General features: G+C 47.6%; 1 protein-coding gene across 5 annotated transcripts in view; it reads right to left on the bottom strand.

Annotated features, from left to right (window-relative positions):
* LOC138261305 (polymeric immunoglobulin receptor-like) overlaps positions 1-5,372 on the bottom strand; it is a 278,961-nt gene extending 273,589 nt beyond the window's left edge. For 2 of the 5 annotated variants that reach the window (XM_069210345.1, XM_069210171.1), the window contains exon 1: positions 4,922-5,362. In XM_069210345.1, coding sequence (XP_069066446.1) covers positions 4,922-4,961 — 40 coding nt within the window. In that variant the 5' untranslated portion in view covers positions 4,962-5,362. Of the gene's footprint in view, positions 1-4,921 lie in introns of all 5 variants that reach the window. The other 3 variants (XM_069210425.1, XM_069210511.1, XM_069210254.1) reach the window with 3 other exon arrangements.
* Positions 5,373-17,361: the final 11,989 nt, after the last annotated feature.

Below are 17,361 nucleotides of genomic sequence, written 5' to 3'. Positions count from 1 at the left end.
TCTGTACCCACCCCAACAACAGGTACAGCCACCACCCCCCACCAGTACTGCCACTACCCAGACCACCCTCTACCTCAGCCTATCCCAAGCACCTTCAGACCAGCATGCCCCCAAATCAACACACAAAAGTGGCTCAGACAAACATAAGCACCACACTTCGTCTCACAGGCACTCACACAAGCACTATACCCATGCAAACACAGCAACATCCACTCCCTCCACTGTGTCCCCCTCCTCCTCATCATCCACCTCCCTCCCACTACCTCCATCACCAGCAGGCCCATCACTACACGTCCCTCACTGGCAGTCACCACACGCACAACCATGCACACATCCCCTGTGTCCTCTCCCAGTGTGTCTTTGACCCCTCCTCCCAAAGTACACAAACGCAAGCACACACCCACCCAACAGCCGTCCACTTTACAACAGCATACAGCCCATGCACCTTCACCCAAACTCAGCAGACGTACACCTCCCACAACCACTCCCTCTTCCTCCACTCCCAAACCCTCTCCATCTTCCCGTCCCAGTGTGTCTAAAAAACTTTTCCTGGCAAACATTGGCCTCTTCCCTACGCCTCCCCTCCTGTCCTTCCCCTCGGGCCAGGGTGTCAAGATCCCAGGCCAGCACTTCAGCCACCAAGTTGGCATCCACTGTGGTACCTGCAAGTCCCAGGGGATGAAAGGGGGCACTCGTCAGGGCTGCCAGTGTGCCACCAACCCCTGCAAAGAACCAACCCATTCCGCCACCTGCCAAGGTTATGAAGGGGCCAGCATGCTGCACGGCCAAGAAGCACAACCCACCCAGCAAGGCCTCCTCCAAAACTCAAGCTGCCAGTGCCAAGGTCCCAGCAGCATCTGCCAAGGTGGGGAAGGGGAAGAAAACCCAAGGCAAGGCATTTCAGGCCTCTGAGGCTCCAGGTGAGGGACTGGTGCCCACCATCAGTACCGACAGCCCCGCAACCTGTACCGCAGAGAGCACTGCCACAGGCACCGCCACCTGTACTGCCATCTGCCCCGCCACCTGCACCGCCCCCTGCACCGGCACCTGCACCGCCGCTACCACAACAACTGTCAGCAGCATCATCCCCAGTGAGCAGCTGTCTGAGGCTGCAGGAGACCTCCTGGTGTCTCCCTCCACCACTCCCAGCACCTGCACCACGGCCAGCACCGGCAGCGTCCCGGCCGCAAGCACCGCCACCTGCACTGCCATCTGCACTGCCACATGCCCAGCCAGTGCCTCTACATCTGTCAGCAGCAGCATTCCTAGTAGGCAGCCGTCTGGGGATGCAGGAGGTGGGCTGGACCCTCCCCCCACCACTTGAAGCACCACCATCAGCACCGGCGCTACCAACAGTTTGCAGCCTTAGTCTGGAGTCTGGCTCTGCCTCCATGGAGTATCATGCTACCTGTTCCCTGCACATCCAGTGCCTCAGACACCCAGGTGAGGGAATGGGAACCCCAGGTGCAGCATCACTGAGCACAAAGCCCCCTCCAGAACCAGTGGGGAAAGGCATCCACTATCACTTTCCTTGGCAGGATGAAGCAGACTGGGCGGAAGGCCCCCTCCAGAACCAGTGGGCAAACCACCTACTTGAGAGACTGTGGCTTTCAACTTCCCAGGACCAAGCAGTGGGCAAACCACCCACTTGAGAGACTGTGGCTTTCAACTCCCCAGGACCAAGCAGTGGGCAGACCACCCACTTGAGAGACTGTGGCTTTGCGCTCCCCAGGACATCGCTGTGGGCATGTTGCCCCCTCCAGGAGCAGTGGCGTAGTACAATTTTCTGGCTGAGGTACCCCCGCTCCCCTTCCCTCTGAGGTGCCTGTGTGTTTTTGACCTGATGCCCCTGCAGTGTTCTCTCCGTTTTGAGGCAGGAGTCAAGTGTGGGCTTCGCCCATGATTTGTTTGCCCACTGGGCCATGAACATTTGCAAAGGACAGTGTACGGCCTTCTGTACATTTTGTAAATATTTGTATATACTGTTTTTTCCAATTGTTACCTTTATCTGCATATTTCTAATATCTCACTGAATTTACTCAATTCCTTTTGTCCTTGCATTCTTTCAGGGGGTTATCGGGTGTAAATGTGCTGTTGCTGCAGGTGTTTGTATGTATGGTGTTGTGGGTGAGGGTGGGGATGTTACATGTTGCGTGTGTGTGTCACTCTCTTTTTCCTCCCCCTCTCCCCTGTGTGCTAGGTGCAGTACTCACCGTGGTCGTCTCCGCCGGCGGCATATGGTGTTCCTGGTATATTAGCAGATACACTAGCATCGGCAGGACCTGCAGTTCAGGCTCCATGGCGTCCATGTTCTTCGTTGAGTGTTGAGAGGTGAGTGGTTTCCCTTCAAAGTCCTGGTTCCGCCAAGCTTTTGATGGCGTTGGTACCGCCCTGGAAAAGCTGGTGGATTGGCGGGTTGTGATAGGGTGGGCGGTACATTGTCTTCTGCCTGTCTGTTGGTGGTGACTGCCGCACTGTTTGCTGCTACCGCCGTGGCGGTCGGAGTGTTAAAGTGGCTGTCTGTGTTGGCGGTTTCCGCCGTGGTCGTGATCCCATTTTTTTTACCCCGGCCTGTTGGCAGTATTAACGCCGCTTTAACACCATCCACCAGGGTTGTAATGAGGGCCATAATGTGGTTGCAGGAACTGGCTTTATGCATGTGTGCCCGGACCCTTTTATTTGCACGGCCACCTGACCGGTGACACCTGTGATGGATGGGTGTGGGGTGAGTGTGAAACCAGCCATTGATGAGTGGCTGGTGGAAACATGTCACTTAGGAACACTAGTATGAGTTCAGCCGGACTCTATACTGATAACTCACACTGGCATGGAAAATGAGCTAAAAACCACTGTAAACAGTGGATTTTCAGTCTACTTGTTGGCCCGCCCCTAAACAGCGTTGTTATACAGTGTGACGGTTTCACATACTGGCCTATCTGCTGTGTCCAAAAACAGGGAGTTCAATAATATGCAATACGTACATACATGTGTGCAGCTAGGGACAGCTAATGGCAGACAAGTCTGCACAAAAGGCACTTTTCCTTCGAAAATGTGAACTTGTTTCGAAATCAAGTAAAAGGTTTAACTTATATTGTTAATATACTCTTCTAGCACGGATTAGGAAAACCACAAGATGCCATGCGGTTAAAACTCAGTCAATGTTTTTAATGATGCCAATACTTTTGCATATTTCTTCCTTCCCTCTTAGGATGAAGGATTTACATGAGGTCATTACCTGCATATAGGGCGTCATTACAACCTTGGCAGTCAAAGACCGCTAGGGCTGTTTTGGAGATTGTACCGCCAACAGGCTGGCGGTACAATCTTGCCGATTCCGCCGCGGTCGCACCGCCGGGACCGGCGGTTTACCGCCATGGTTGTCCTGTCGGTTTACCGCCATGGTTGTCCTGACGGTTTTAATCCTGCTTGCAGCGCTGCCCAGGGGATTACGAGTCCCCTTCCCGCCAGCCTGTCCATGGTGGTAGAGACCGCCATGGTAAGGCTGGCGGGAAGGGGAGTCGCGGGCCCCTGGGGGCCCCTGCACTGCCCATGCACTTGGCATGGGCAGTGCAGGGGCCCCCAGGCACAGCCCCACACTGCTTTTCACTGTCTGCACAGCAGACAGTGAAAAGCGAGATGGGTGCAGCTGCACCCGTCGCGCGGCCGCAACACCGCCGGCTACATTAGGAGCCGGCTCCCATGTTGCGGCCGGCCCAGCGGGGATGTCAAAATGGGCCCGGTGGGACTGCGGTCGCATTGGGGCCGCATGGCGGTTAAACCTTGGCGGGTAGCGTGGCCGCCCGCCAATGTTGTAATAAGGCCTATAATGTGTTCAAAATAGATTGCATCTCTTACAGAGTTCTTCACTGTAGCTCCTAGAACTACATGTCAGAGGAACTTGGCCTTTGAGAGGGCAGTCACTCTCTCTGAAGTGCAGAATCACTTTTCCTGGAACCATCTAAGTTCAAGGACAAAGAACTGTCTATTGATCCATTACTCAAAGTCCTCCAGAAGAACAAAAAAAATCTACTGATTGCGAAATGCCCCCTATTTGAATTTCTTTCTCTAAATATCTTCTCCAAAGGTATGATCTTGATGTGTTTTTTTCTCTTTAATGCTTGCTGACTCAATTAATCTATCGCATGGCCTCGCACATTTTATACTTTTTTTAAATTTTGCGTAAAACTTTCTGAAAACCCTGGATTCTGGGTGCGCAGTATAAAACTGTAACTAACTAACTAATTAACTAGCTAGATAGCTATCTAACTAAATAACTAAATAATTAAATAAATACACACATAAATAAATAGATACATGACCTCACAAACAGGACTGGATTCACCTGAATTGCTTTCAAGACCTATATGTAGTAAAGCACAGCACAGAACTCCAGTGGCAGGTGTGTGTGGCTAAGAATGATGTGATGGAATTAAGTAGTGCATTTTTGATGATACCACACAAGACTGGATGAAACTTTACAGGAAAAAGTAAAAGAGTTGAGTACTCCCCTCTTTAAAAATACACTACAACACTATTCATTAATTGTTCACAACCCAGTAACCTTTCCTATTTCTTGCTGACATTATGTTTGTCTTTGACCCTGTCTAGTGCTCTGCTGCCTTTTGGCAAGGTTTATGCTATGGAAATGCCATATACATACATACATGCATTCATGCATACAGAGAGAGCAAGCTGGTTCCAGAGTTTCGGAGCCACATTAGAGAGGGCCGTGGTCTAACCTGCCCAGCAATGCAGAGGTCGGAATGGCAATTGGGTGTCCCCATTTCTTCGCAGACCCCTCTACATGGCTTACTACTTGGTGTTAATTAATTAATTAATTAATTATGCACAGTTAATTTTAGTCCAGCACTCATACAAGCAAAATACTCCAGAAATAAACTACAAACAGATAAATTCTCACCTGTTGAGAAGACATGAACCAAAGCAATCAGTGCAATCATTCTGCTGCTTATCGGCTTTTCTCGTGTTGATGAACTCTATCTGTAATTCAGCTTCACCGCTAACCTGCTGGGCAGGGTTTCTGCCCCCTCAGTGTTAGTCCAGTGGATCTGCTGGTCCCAGCATGAATGTTCCTCAGAGGTTACCTGCTTTTCCAGAGCCTGATGTGGCCATAAACCGAGAGTGAGCTAAGCGTGGGCACCAGTGGATCCCTCTTTTAGCAGGAACAGATTTTGGTGATAACCAGGGCCACATCGAGGATAGGCTGAGATGGTTCACTAATGACTACCTCCAGTCCACACTAGTGACCAGGCTCACACTGGATCTGGACAGGCTCTGCTGGCAGGTCTGGTCTGATTGCTGTCCCTTGTGTGTCTGTGCTGCAGCCAGGGCGGATGTGAAAGGCTTCCTTCTGTGAAAGGGGAAGTGTCTGGTCTGTTTTACAGCTGCATTTCTACTCTCTGTTGCTCCCACGTTGGAAGGACTGACTGTGACTGCCAACCTCGAGGAGGTGATTCAACCACACAAAGCTTAAGGGAGCTAGCTGGCAATCACCCAGGGCTGCATCTCAGTCTATCACTATTTTGCAAACCATAACACCTAATTTTGGATCCAGCCATATGCAGAGTAGTCTTGACCGTGCTCCAATAGGAACCCGAAACTACCAGGCCACCTCTGCTCCTTAGACACATGGCTGTCATATGGGTTGTGCGTGGCCCCCCTGAATCTCCTGGGAGGTAACACTGCTTTGCCTTCCTGGACTGGCAGTTTACTTAGGGAACAGTGTCCTTTGGGCTCACCTACCTTTTCCTAGACCCCATTTGATCCAGGTTAATTCGGAAGAATGAAGGAATTTCCGAAGGGGCATTGGTGCCTGTGCTCACTGCATGGTTTGGGGCTATATGAAATGCATCTCAAAACACAGTAGACAGGCAGAGCCTGGCCCCTGGAAGGCCACAATGTGACTAGTCTCCAGTGAGAGAGGTCAAATGGAAAAGTAAGCTTTAAACGCCAATGCATGAAAAGGGCTGATCATTAATGTGAAAGCAGCACCACATTCAAAAGGCTGTCTGAAAAATAGAAGTGCACACCACGGCCCCCAGAGTGGAGGCCAGAGCGCTGGACAGCCAAGCGTCATGCTGAAAAGGGACAGCAGTTTCTGGAGAGCAGCATCCCTGCCATAAATATACCTGCATCAAACTCTTTATAACAGGCAAGGACACAGGAATACCCTACTGGGGATCAGGGCTTGTGAACACTGCAAATGGGAGCATGGCCCTGTAGAAAGAGGCTTCAAGGTCAATCCTGAGGACCATTGTGAGCAGAGGCGATGCTACTCTTGCTGGACTCACAATATCACTCTTTCACTGAGTAAAAGTAGAGTGGTAGTCAGGGACTAGTCACACTCCATTATTTGAGTCCTGGCTCTCCAGTAGGAGGTAGCAATGCAGAAGTCACTCACTGCAAACTAAAGATACCTACAACACACAGAACTTTGGAGATTTGGAATGTATTTTCCTGTTAAAAATTCACTACATTCTGCAGACCTCATTGATCAGCTGACTGACACAGCAGAAGTGGTGAAGGCCTGTGTCCCATTACCCTTTCCATGATTCTCAATTAACTTATACTTATACTTAAACCAAAAAGGATGCCTTCTGAATACAGGTGTACTTTTGTGACAGGTTTGTTGTAAATCTGTTCAGTGGTTCAGGCTATAGGTATGAGCAAAGTTTCCCATAACAGTTAAAATGGAAAACACTTTTTTCATCCACAGACCTGCCAACTAAAATAAAACCATCACCACTTGACGAGAGGGTGGGGACTTGGACGGGTCAGGGCTTTGGTGCCTGGAAACACCTGCAAATGCAAAAAGAACAAATGATGGACAGAATGCTGAACAATGTCAAACATTCACCCCTAGTACAGAGATCTGCGTCCAAAATCCATTGTTTTTTCGCTACCCATGCCATTACAGTCTGTACCCAGCCACATGCAAATCAGTCTTGACCCTGCCCTCCATGGGAACACCTACAAGGCACTTTTGCCCCAGTCCCACCTCAAAACCCTCCTTTAAAGAAAAATAAATTAAGCTGGCTGGGCTGGTGCCGATGTACTGGAGTGTTTTCACTCCCTTCAATGGCCTCAGCAGTTAAAATCCTATGAAAATGATGAGATAGTGTGCACAGAGTCCAAGGGTTCCCCTTAGAGGTAAGATAGTGGCAAAATTAGATAATTCTAATGCTCAATTTTGTGGTAGTGTGGTTGAGCAGTAGGCTTATCAGAGGGTAGTGTTAAGCATTTGTTGTACACACACAGGCAATAAATAAGGAACACACACTCAAAGACTTAACTCCAGGCCAATAGTTTTTATATAGAAAAATATATTTTCTTAATTTATTTTAGAACCACAAGATTCAAGATTTGAAGTAAATACATAAAATGCAAGGTACTTCACACAGGTAAGTAAGGAACTTTGAATTAGAGCAGTAACATACACAGTGTTAGCTAAAACGGCAATAAGCTATTTTAAAAGTGGACACAGTGCAAAAATCAACAGTTCCCAGGGGAGGTAAGTATTGGTTAGTTTTTCAGGTAAGTAAGACACTTACAAGTTCAAGTTCCTGGTCATAGGCAGCCCACAGTTGGTGATTCAAGGCAACCCCAAAGTCACCGCACCAGCAACACAGGGCCAGACAGGTGCAGAGGTCAAAGGTAGGCCAAAACACATTGGCGCCTATGAAGAATAGGGGTGCTCTGGTTCCAGTCGGCCAACAGGTAAGTACCTGCGTCTTCGGAGGGCAGACCAGGGGGGTTTTGTAGAGCACTTGGGGGGGGGACAAGTAGGCACATAAAACACACCGTTAGCGGCACAGGGGTGGCCAGGTGCAGTGTGCAAAGCAGGGGTCGGTTTGTCAATAGGAATCAATGGAGGGACCCAGTGGTCACTCTAGTGGTGCAGGCAGGGCACAGGGGGGCTTCTCTGGCCAGCCACCGACTGGGCTAGGCAGAGGGTCACCTGGTGGTCACTCCTGCACTGGAGATCGATTCCTTCTGGTCCTGGGGGCTGCCGGTTGTTGCTGTTTTTGAACAGTGCTGCTGTTCTCGGGAGTTTCTTGGTCCTTTGGGTTCAGGGCAGTCCTCTGAGGCTTCAGAGGTCGCTGGTCCCTGTCAGATGCGTCCCTGTGCAGGTTCTTTGAGTCTGGCGACAGGCCAGTTGGGCTGGGGCCAAGTCAGTTGTCGTCTCCGTCGTCTATGCAGGGCTTTCAGGTCAGCAGTCCTTATTCTTGTTGTAGGTTGCAGGAATCTGATTTCTGGGTTCTGAGGTGCCCCTAAATACCAGATTTAGGGGTGTGTTTAGGTCAGGAGGGCAGTAGCCAATGGCTACTGTACTGGAGGGTGGCTACACCCTCTGTGTGCCTCCTCCCTAAGGGTAGGGGGGAACATCCCTAATCCTATTGGCGGAATCCTCCAAACTCAAGATGGAGGATTTCTAAAGGCAGGGGTCACCTCAGCTCAGGACACCTTAGGGGCTGTCCTGACTGGAGGGTGACTCCTCCTTGTTTTTCTCATTATCTCCTGGGGGCAGTGACCGGAGGGGCGGGCAACTCCACTAGTTCGGATGCCCTGGGGTGCTGTAACAAAAGGCATGAGTCTTTGAGGCTAACCGCCAGGTGTTACAGTTCCTGCATGGAGAGGTGAGAAGCACCTCCACCCAGAACAGGCTTTGTTCCTGGCCACAGAGTGACAAAGGCACTCTCCCCCTGTGGCCAGAAACACGTCTGGTTGTGGCAGGCTGGCAGAGACTGGTCAGCCTAGCACTAGGAGTCGGACTGGTATTCAGGGGGCATCTCTAAGATACCCTCTGGGTGCATTTTACAATAAATTCCACACTGGCATCAGTGTGCATTTATTGTGCTGAGACGTTTGATACCAAAGTTCCCAGATTTCAGTGTAGCCATTAAGGAACTGTGGAGTTTGTGTTTGACAAACTCCCAGACCATATACTCTCTATGGCTACCCTGCACTTACAATGTCTAAGATTTTGCTTAGACACTGTACGGGCATAGTGCTCTTGCACATAAGCCCTCACCTGTGGTATAGTGCACCCTGCCTTAGGGCTATAAGGCCTGCTAGAGGGGTGACGTACCTATGCCACAGGCAATGTGAGGTGGGCATGGCACTCTGAGGGGAGTGCCATGTCGACGTAGTCATTTTTTCACCACTAGCACACACAAGCTGTGAGGCAGTGTGCATGTGCTGAGTGAGGGTCCCCAGGGTGGGATAAGACATGCTGCAGCTCTTAGAGACCTTCCCTGGCATCAGGGCTCTTGGTACCAGGGGTACCATTTACAAGGGACTTATCTGGGTGCCAGGGCTGTGCCAATTGTGGGAACAAAATTATAGGTTAGGGAAAGAACACTGGTGATGGGGCCTGGTTAGCAGGGTCCCAGCACACTTTCAAACATAACTGGCATCAACAAAAAGGCAAAAAGGCAGGGGGTAAACATGCCAAGGAGGTATGTCCTTACAGTTATTAAAAATGTTCCTGCTATGAGCCGTTTTTGCGAACACGGCTAATGTGTTTCGTCACATTTGGGACTTTTCCAAGGCTTTGGATTCATAATGAAGCGAAATCTTATTTTCACATTAAAAAAGTCCTTTTTCAGAAAGTCAATTATTCCATGAACTTCATGTGTGAATTAATTTAACATTCCCTCCTCCGGGATCAGGGTATAAACTTATAAAATGTTTTTATGACATGTTAACTTTGGGGTAGCTACCTTGAAAAAACTCCTTTCTTTAAAGTGCAGCTAACAATCGACACTGACTGATATTTCATCTTTTCATCGTAGGCACAGAAAGCGGTTTTACTCTTTGGAGGGGACGATGAGTCAATGATTAATGGAACGAGTGGATGGTCAACCCTATCCAGTAAAAAAACTGAAATAATCTTCTTTGTGCAAATTATAATTTACTAGATTGAAAATCTTTCCTTTGGAATGAGTGGGTATTAAAGGTTATTTTGAGAGGGGAGCTTTTTTAGGGTCAAAGCATATATGCCCATAGGTTGGCCTAAATTAAAATTAAAATCCACAAGGTAGATACTTTAGCATTTTAGAAATTGTATTTGAGTGACAAAGTTGGTAAAGTCAGTGATTAAAGTCTTGTTGGGTGCAGGTGGTCGCGAGGTTATATAGACATAGGTGGTAGCACAAGAGGGTTTGTCTCCATGCAAATGTTAGATATTTACATGCCTGGGACTAGAGATGTGAATTTTAAACAAAACAGGGAGTTGCTGAAGATTTGTGTCCCCTGCTATCAATTTTGGATTTTCTCCCTGTTCTCTAGATATATTATAACCAGTTGGAACCAATAAGCCAAGAATGGGCAATGAGTAAGTGCTTAACCAAGTCAATATGCTAGGATTGGCTGTGGTTAACTAAAAGCTGCAGTAAAAGATCTTTGGGTTTTTATACGTGTCTTGTGGTGGATAGACCAGTCTAAGCCCTTTTAAACCCAGTTGCACGCTGTCCAAGTGACCACCATTCTACCCTCTCCAACTACCTTCTTACTCTTCTTCCTGCTATTCTGTCATACTCTCTCCTCTCCTTTTGTAATTAGCCTTGTATTACATTATTTACTCTCACATGCATTCCTCTCCTTTTGCCTCCTTTTTCAACCTCTCTGTGCATTTTTGACCCGCAATTCCCTCTTTTTGCCTCTTTTTATCTTTCATCCTCTCTGTTTGCATTTTCGACTTGCATTCCTCTCTTTTTGCCTTTTTTTTGCTCTCACCCTCTCTGTTATACATGTTTTACTTTGTTCTGCATTTCTGTTGTGCCTGTTTTGCCTCTTTGCCCACCTCCGACCCCTCTATTCCCTCTGCTATTTCCTGCTTCTCCCCTCCCCACTCACCCCACTCCTTACCTGCTCTCCTTTATGTTTCTCACACCTCTTCTTTCTGATTTCGGAAGCCCAGCCCACCACACCACAGTGCCCTGCCCCTTCTCCCAGGACTTACTTGATGGCAGGGACTGTGCGTCCGTGCCACTGACTCACCAAAATCATGCCAAAGTCAAGCCTGCCTGTGCCCATTCGTGCCTGGACCATGCCCAGCACAAGGATCTCTGGTTTTACACCTCACCACTGCTACTCTGCCACCAATCTCTGTGCCGTGAATACCAGACACCACAGCAAACTCTGCTTCTGCAGCTCCCCTCACAACCTGCACCTATTGCACATTCACCTGCCACAACTCGCCCATCAATGCATGCCCTGGCACTGCATGGACCTCCCACCACAATCAACAAGAACATCTACCAAGGAGAAGAGCTGAAGAGCTGAGGAGAGGTGCTGCCCCTGCCTTTTGAATGTGCTCTTTGTTTGCCATGCCTCCTTGCTGTTGTTGTGTGACCATGTAGCTGGCAGCTATTTTGTGCATGCAGCCAGTGTCCCTTTGCCATAGGTTTGCATGTGTTCTTTGTTCTCCTTCTGCCTTGTTGCTGTTGTTTGACCATGTGGCTGGCAACCATTTTGTGCATGCAGCCAGTTTCCGTTTGCCATAGGCTGGGATGCGTTCTTTGTTTTCCATGCCTCCTAACTCCTTGCTGTTGTTGTTTGATCTTGTGGCTGGCAGCCATTTTGTGCATGGAGCCAGTGTCCCTTTGCCATAGGCTTGCAGGTGGTCTTTGTTTGCCATGCCCCCTTGCTCCTTGATATAGTTGTTTCACCATGTGGCTGGCTGGCAGCCATTTTGTCCATCCACCCAGTGTCCCTTGCTATAGGCTTGAATGTGTTATTTTCTCTCCATGCTTCCTCCTTGCGCCTTGTTGTTGTTGTTTGACATTTAACCATGTGATTGGCTGGCAGCCATGTTGTGCATACACTGTGCCCAGTGTGTCTTTCACATAGGGTTACATACAAACATCGTTTATTATTGGGCACTTGTTTTTTAAGTTTCTACTTTTATTTTTTTCTATTTTAATTTTTACATGTATATTTTAAATTTTAACATTCTATTCCATTTTGTCTTTCATTTTTGTAATTTCTTTTTTTATTTTAATTGTTATATTTCAGTTTTATTTTTTATATTTTGTTTATTTTTTATTTTTTTATTTTCATATGTAATATTAATGTTTTAATTTATTTTTTAATTTCTTTTTTATATTAATTATATATTGCATTTTTTATGTTTGTAATTTTTTTACTTTCTTATATTTATTTGTAATTTTTATTTTTAATTTTTTAATATTTTTTTTTACATTTAAAAAAATATATATTTTTATATTTATTTTTAATTTTAATGTTTAATGTCTTTTTTATTTTAATGTTTATATTTTTATTTTTTATTTTTTTATAAATGTTTTCTTTTTATTTAATTTGCCATTTTGCCTTGATCCATCATTCCCATCCTATCCATTCCATTCCTCTATCCATCCTTCCACCCACCAAAGACGCACAGCTGCACTACATTATTCAGTTTATTAGATGTAATTTCATTTCCTCCAGGACACCCTGGTTGCAGAGCATTGCAGACAGATCAACAGCATAATTAATTTTGTTAATGATTATTCCATTTCCCCCGGACCACCTTGTCCCCATAGGTTAATTAAAGGATTATTGCATTTACCCATGCACCTCTCTCTGACTATCCTAGGTGTCTCTTTTAAAACAGATGGAGATAAAGTGAAGAGCTAGCTCTGCCTGTTGTGCTGTCTTATTTGAAATGTATTTATATGGTGTGGGTAGTCTTTGCAATGTTTAATTAAATAGGTATATTACATAAGTAACCAACCACATTAACACTGCAGTTCTCTGTACAATTTTCAGCCTGTTGAAACAATGCCACGTTTCACTAGATATATGTTTTTCTTGTTTGGTTGAATTTTTAGATGTACAAGAGAAGAGATTCCACATCACTGCAGTACAGCCAAAGAGAAGGCCTTACAATTACTTCGGTCCACAGGCACCAAACTCTTTCACTTGTGCATCTTAGTGCCCCAGCCAAACTGCTTAAGATGGCCCCAAAGAAAGTTTCTCCCAAGAAAGTGGCCAATGAGAAGAGGCAGCTTTATGCCAGTGGTGTGCCAACTGAAACCGTTTTCGGGAGACTTGTGCCTGCCTCGCCGGCCTCCGGGGAGGAACTTGGTAGCATTCCTTCATCAACAGCACCTCCCCAACCCAAGACCATGTAGATCAGTGAAGCAGCCACTGCAATCAAGGTGACACTGACGAGCAGTGATGTTGAACTGGATTTGTCCCTTTTGCAAAGTAGTACCCAATCGTTTCAGGAAACAGAGCAAAATGGACAGCAGCCTCAGCCAGATCTTTCCGAAATTGGAGCAAAACAGGAGGTTGAGTTTTCTGTCAAGTAAAAACCTCCTCTTTTACAATCAAAGGCTCTCAGATCTCCAGCAAGAAAAAAGAAGGGTACTACTCCACCATCTTCTCCAAGTACCACTTCTGATGACAATGATAGGGACATGGAGTGGACCCTGGCAGAGTTCGGGAGATGCCAGGAGAGCCAAGGGAAATAAAAAGTTCCAGAAAATCTTAGAATCATAGAAGGAGATGATGAGGATGATCACCATGACACAGTCAGGGTGGAAGCTGGCACAGAGCACAAACATCACTACCCAACCTGCTCTGAGGGCTGTGGCACAGGCAGCACTGCCAGCTCCTATATTTGTAAGCCACCAGCAGAGACCTACACCAACTCCTGCCTCAGTAGATGTATGCACTGCAGAGAGGCACACACCCACAACCACCTACATCCAGTTCTTCTTCAGGCATTGGTAGTGGCCCAATGAGAAAGTACTCCTTCCCAGTTTGGGACTTTGTTTACAATAAGCAAACAGGAGGAGAACATTGCCATATGCTCCATCTGCCACGCGAGTGTTCTTCGAGGTAAGCCTGGTTCACATTATGGTATTGAAGGCCAGACGACCCATATGAAAAAAACATCATGAGATCTGGTTTTTACAATGGAAAACTGGTAAAAATGTTAGCTCTGGACCTCCTCCCTTTTTCTTTTGTTGAAGGAAGAGGATTCTTAAAGTTTGCGGCAGCCCTCTACCCGAAATGGAAGGTTCCAAGACACCTATTTTGGCAGAGTTGCTGTTCCAGTGCTGCAATTGGTTGGACAAGATTTACAGCAAAGTGTTGTCCATACTATCCACCTGACGAAAGACATGTGGACCAGATGTCAGGCGACTGATTACATGTGCTTCACTGCACATTGGATCTCTTTTCTGGGTGTAAAGCAAAAGCTATCTACAGGTCTTGACCCTGAAGAAATTTTGCAGAGCGTATGGTAGCATGCAACAGTAGCCATGTTCGCCATGGAGAAGTCACACATAGCTGCAAACATCTTGGAAGAATCTAATAGCAAGGTGTCTAAATGACTGCGACCCAGAGGTGTTGCGGTGGCAAAGGTCAGTAACATAGTTAAGGCCATGGCAGACAGTGGCTATTTCAGGGTGCTGCGTTTGGTCCACTGCATCAACCTGGTTGTGCAAGGCTTTGTTAAAAAAGAAGACATAGGGGCCGATTACGAGTTCGGCTGATGGGAAGACCTGTCTGCCTATTTTCCGATGGCAAGGTTGCTGCCTTACTGGCGACCTCCCCACCAGCCCCTTTACCACTTTCCATCAGGGCTGACACGCGGAAACCAAGGTTCCTGCCCATCAGCCCAGCCGGGGAAGCGGTGGCAGCATTATCTCTGGCTCATAATAAGGCCAACGGCAATGCTGCCACCCACAGGTGGCACCAGGAAGCTCGTAATGTGCACTGTCTACGCAGCAGGCAGTGCGCATTACTAGGGTCCTGGGCAGGGTAAATCCAGTGGGCATGGCATGGGAATGGGCAGTGCAGGGGCCCCCCTGCAACCCCATGCACCTGTTCTCTACCAGCCTTTTCATTCAATGAAACCACCATGAAAAGGCTGGCGAAGGACCAAGTTGTAACCACCCGCTCTGGCTGATTCCAATGTGCACCGCTGTCAGCCTGTCGGGAAAATTGTTTCAGACAGAGTTGGCAGTTGCTTGGTGGTCTGACTGCCAAACTCTTAATTTGGTGGTTGGACTGCCAAATTGGTGGCAGTCAGGACAGCCACCACGAGTCTGGCAGTCTGTTGACCACCAGACTTGTAATGAGGCCCATAGCCAGCAACATACTGGCCACCTGCAGATGCATCTGCCCTCATTTCAGATATTCTTTTAAAGCCCAGGAACAGTTGCAGATTATTCAGAGTGATAACAGAGTAGCAGTTAAAGCCCTGTTACAGGAGGTGCCACCATGTTGGAACTCAATCTATTATATGTTGCAACATGTGTTTGAGCAGTACATATAGATCAATGACTATGTGCCTTATTATGAGTTCGGCGAGCGGGGTGATCTGCCCGCCGAACTTCTGATGGGGAGGTTGCTGCCTTACTGGTGACCTCTCCACCAGGCCCATTACAAGTTTCCCACTGGACTGATGGGTGGAAACCAAGGCTTTCGCCCATCAGCCCAGCAGGAAAGTGGCGCGAAATCTTGGTGGTGGCAATGCTGCCAGCATCAGGGGGCACCAGCACCCTCGCAATGCTCATTGTCTGCGACCGCCAGACTCATAATCAGGCTGTAGGAAGTTGGCTCTGTATATACTATTTCAAAATAAGAAATAGTGTGCACAGAGTCCAAAGGTTCCCCTTAGAGGTAAGATGGTGGCAGAATTAGATAATTCTAATGCTCTATTTTGTAATAGTGTGGTCGAGCAGTAGGTTCATCAGAGGGTAGTGTTAAGAATTTGTTGTACACACACAGGCAATAAATGAGGAACACACACTCAAAGACTTACTTCAGGTCAATACGTTTTCATATAGAAAAATATCTTTTCTTACTTTATTTTAAGAACCACAGGTTCAAGATTTGAAGTAAACACATAAAATGCAAGGTACTTCATACAGGTAAGTTAGGAACTTTGAATAAAAGCAATATCATATACAGTCTTTGTTAAAATGTTAAAAAGTTCCTGAGGGAGGTAAGTAAAGGTTAAATTGTGAGGTAAGTAAAACACTTACAAGTCTCAGTTCCTGGGCATAGGCTGCCCACTGTTGGGGGTTCAGGGCAGCCCCAAAGTTACCACACCAGCAGCCCAGGGCCAGTCAGGTGCAGAGGTCAAAGAGGTGCCCAAAACACATGGGCGCCTATGGAGAACAGGGGTGCTCCGGTTCCAGTCTGCCAACAGGTAAGTACCCGTGTCCTCGGGGGGCAGACTGTAGGAAAGTACCATCTTGCCTGGCATGTTACCCCCATTTTTTCACTATATATATGTTGTTTTAGTTGTATGTGTCACTGGGACCCTGCCAGCCAGCCACCACCTGGACTAGGCAGAGGGTCATCTGGGGGTCACTTCTGCACTGAGGTTCGGTTCCTTCAGGTTCTGGGGGCTGCAGGTCAGTGCTGGTTCCAGGCATTGGATCCCTTGTTACAGGCAGTCACGGTCAGGGGGAGCCTCCGGATTCTCTCTGCAGGCGTCGTTGCGGTGGCTCAGGGGGGGTCGTCTCGGGCTACTCACAGAGTTGCAGTCGCTGGGGAGTCCTCCCTGTGGTGTTTGTTTTCTGAATCTCGAACCGGGGGCGTCGGGAGCAGAGTGTGAAGTCTCACGCTTCCGGCGGGAAATGTGAAGTCTTTAAAAGTTGCTTCTTTGTTGCAAAGAAGTTGCTGTTGTTGAGCAGAGCTGCTGCTCACGGGAGTTTCTTGGTCCTTTAGTCCAGGGCGGTCCTCTGTCGGATGCGTCGCTGGTTGCAGGTTTTCAAATCAGGAGTCAGGTCGTCTTCCGTCTTCCCTGCAGGCTTGTAGGTCAGCATACCTTCTTGTTTCTTCAGGTTGCAGGAATCTGATTTCCTGGGTTCAGGGTTGCCCCTAAATACAAGCTTTAGGGGTGTGTTTAGGTCTGGGGGTCAGTAGCCAATGGCTACTGTCCTTAATGGTGACTACACTCTCCTTGTGCCTCCTCCCTGAGGGGAAGGGGGCACATCCCTATTCCTATTGGGGGAATCCTCCAAAATCAAGATGTTTCTGGCCTCAGAGGGCACAGAGGCACTCACCCCGGGGGTCAGAAACGCATCATTCTGCAGCAGGCTGGCACAGACCAGTCAGTTCTGCACTGAAGGATTGGGTAAAATACAGGGGGCATCTCTAAGATGCCCTCTGTGTGCATTTTCTAATAAATCCAACACTGGCATCAGTGTGGGTTTATTATTCTGAGAAGTTGATACCAAACTTCCCAGTATTCAGTGTAGCCATTATGGAGCTGTGGAGTTCGTTTTGACAAACTACCAGACCATATACTTAATGTGGCCACTCTGTACTTACAATGTCTGAGAATAGACTTAGACACTGTAGTGGCATTTT

The sequence above is a fragment of the Pleurodeles waltl genome, chromosome 1_1 (assembly GCF_031143425.1).
Source record: "Pleurodeles waltl isolate 20211129_DDA chromosome 1_1, aPleWal1.hap1.20221129, whole genome shotgun sequence".
Lineage (NCBI taxonomy): Eukaryota > Metazoa > Chordata > Amphibia > Caudata > Salamandridae > Pleurodeles > Pleurodeles waltl.
This window is presented reverse-complemented; position numbering and strand designations above follow the sequence as displayed.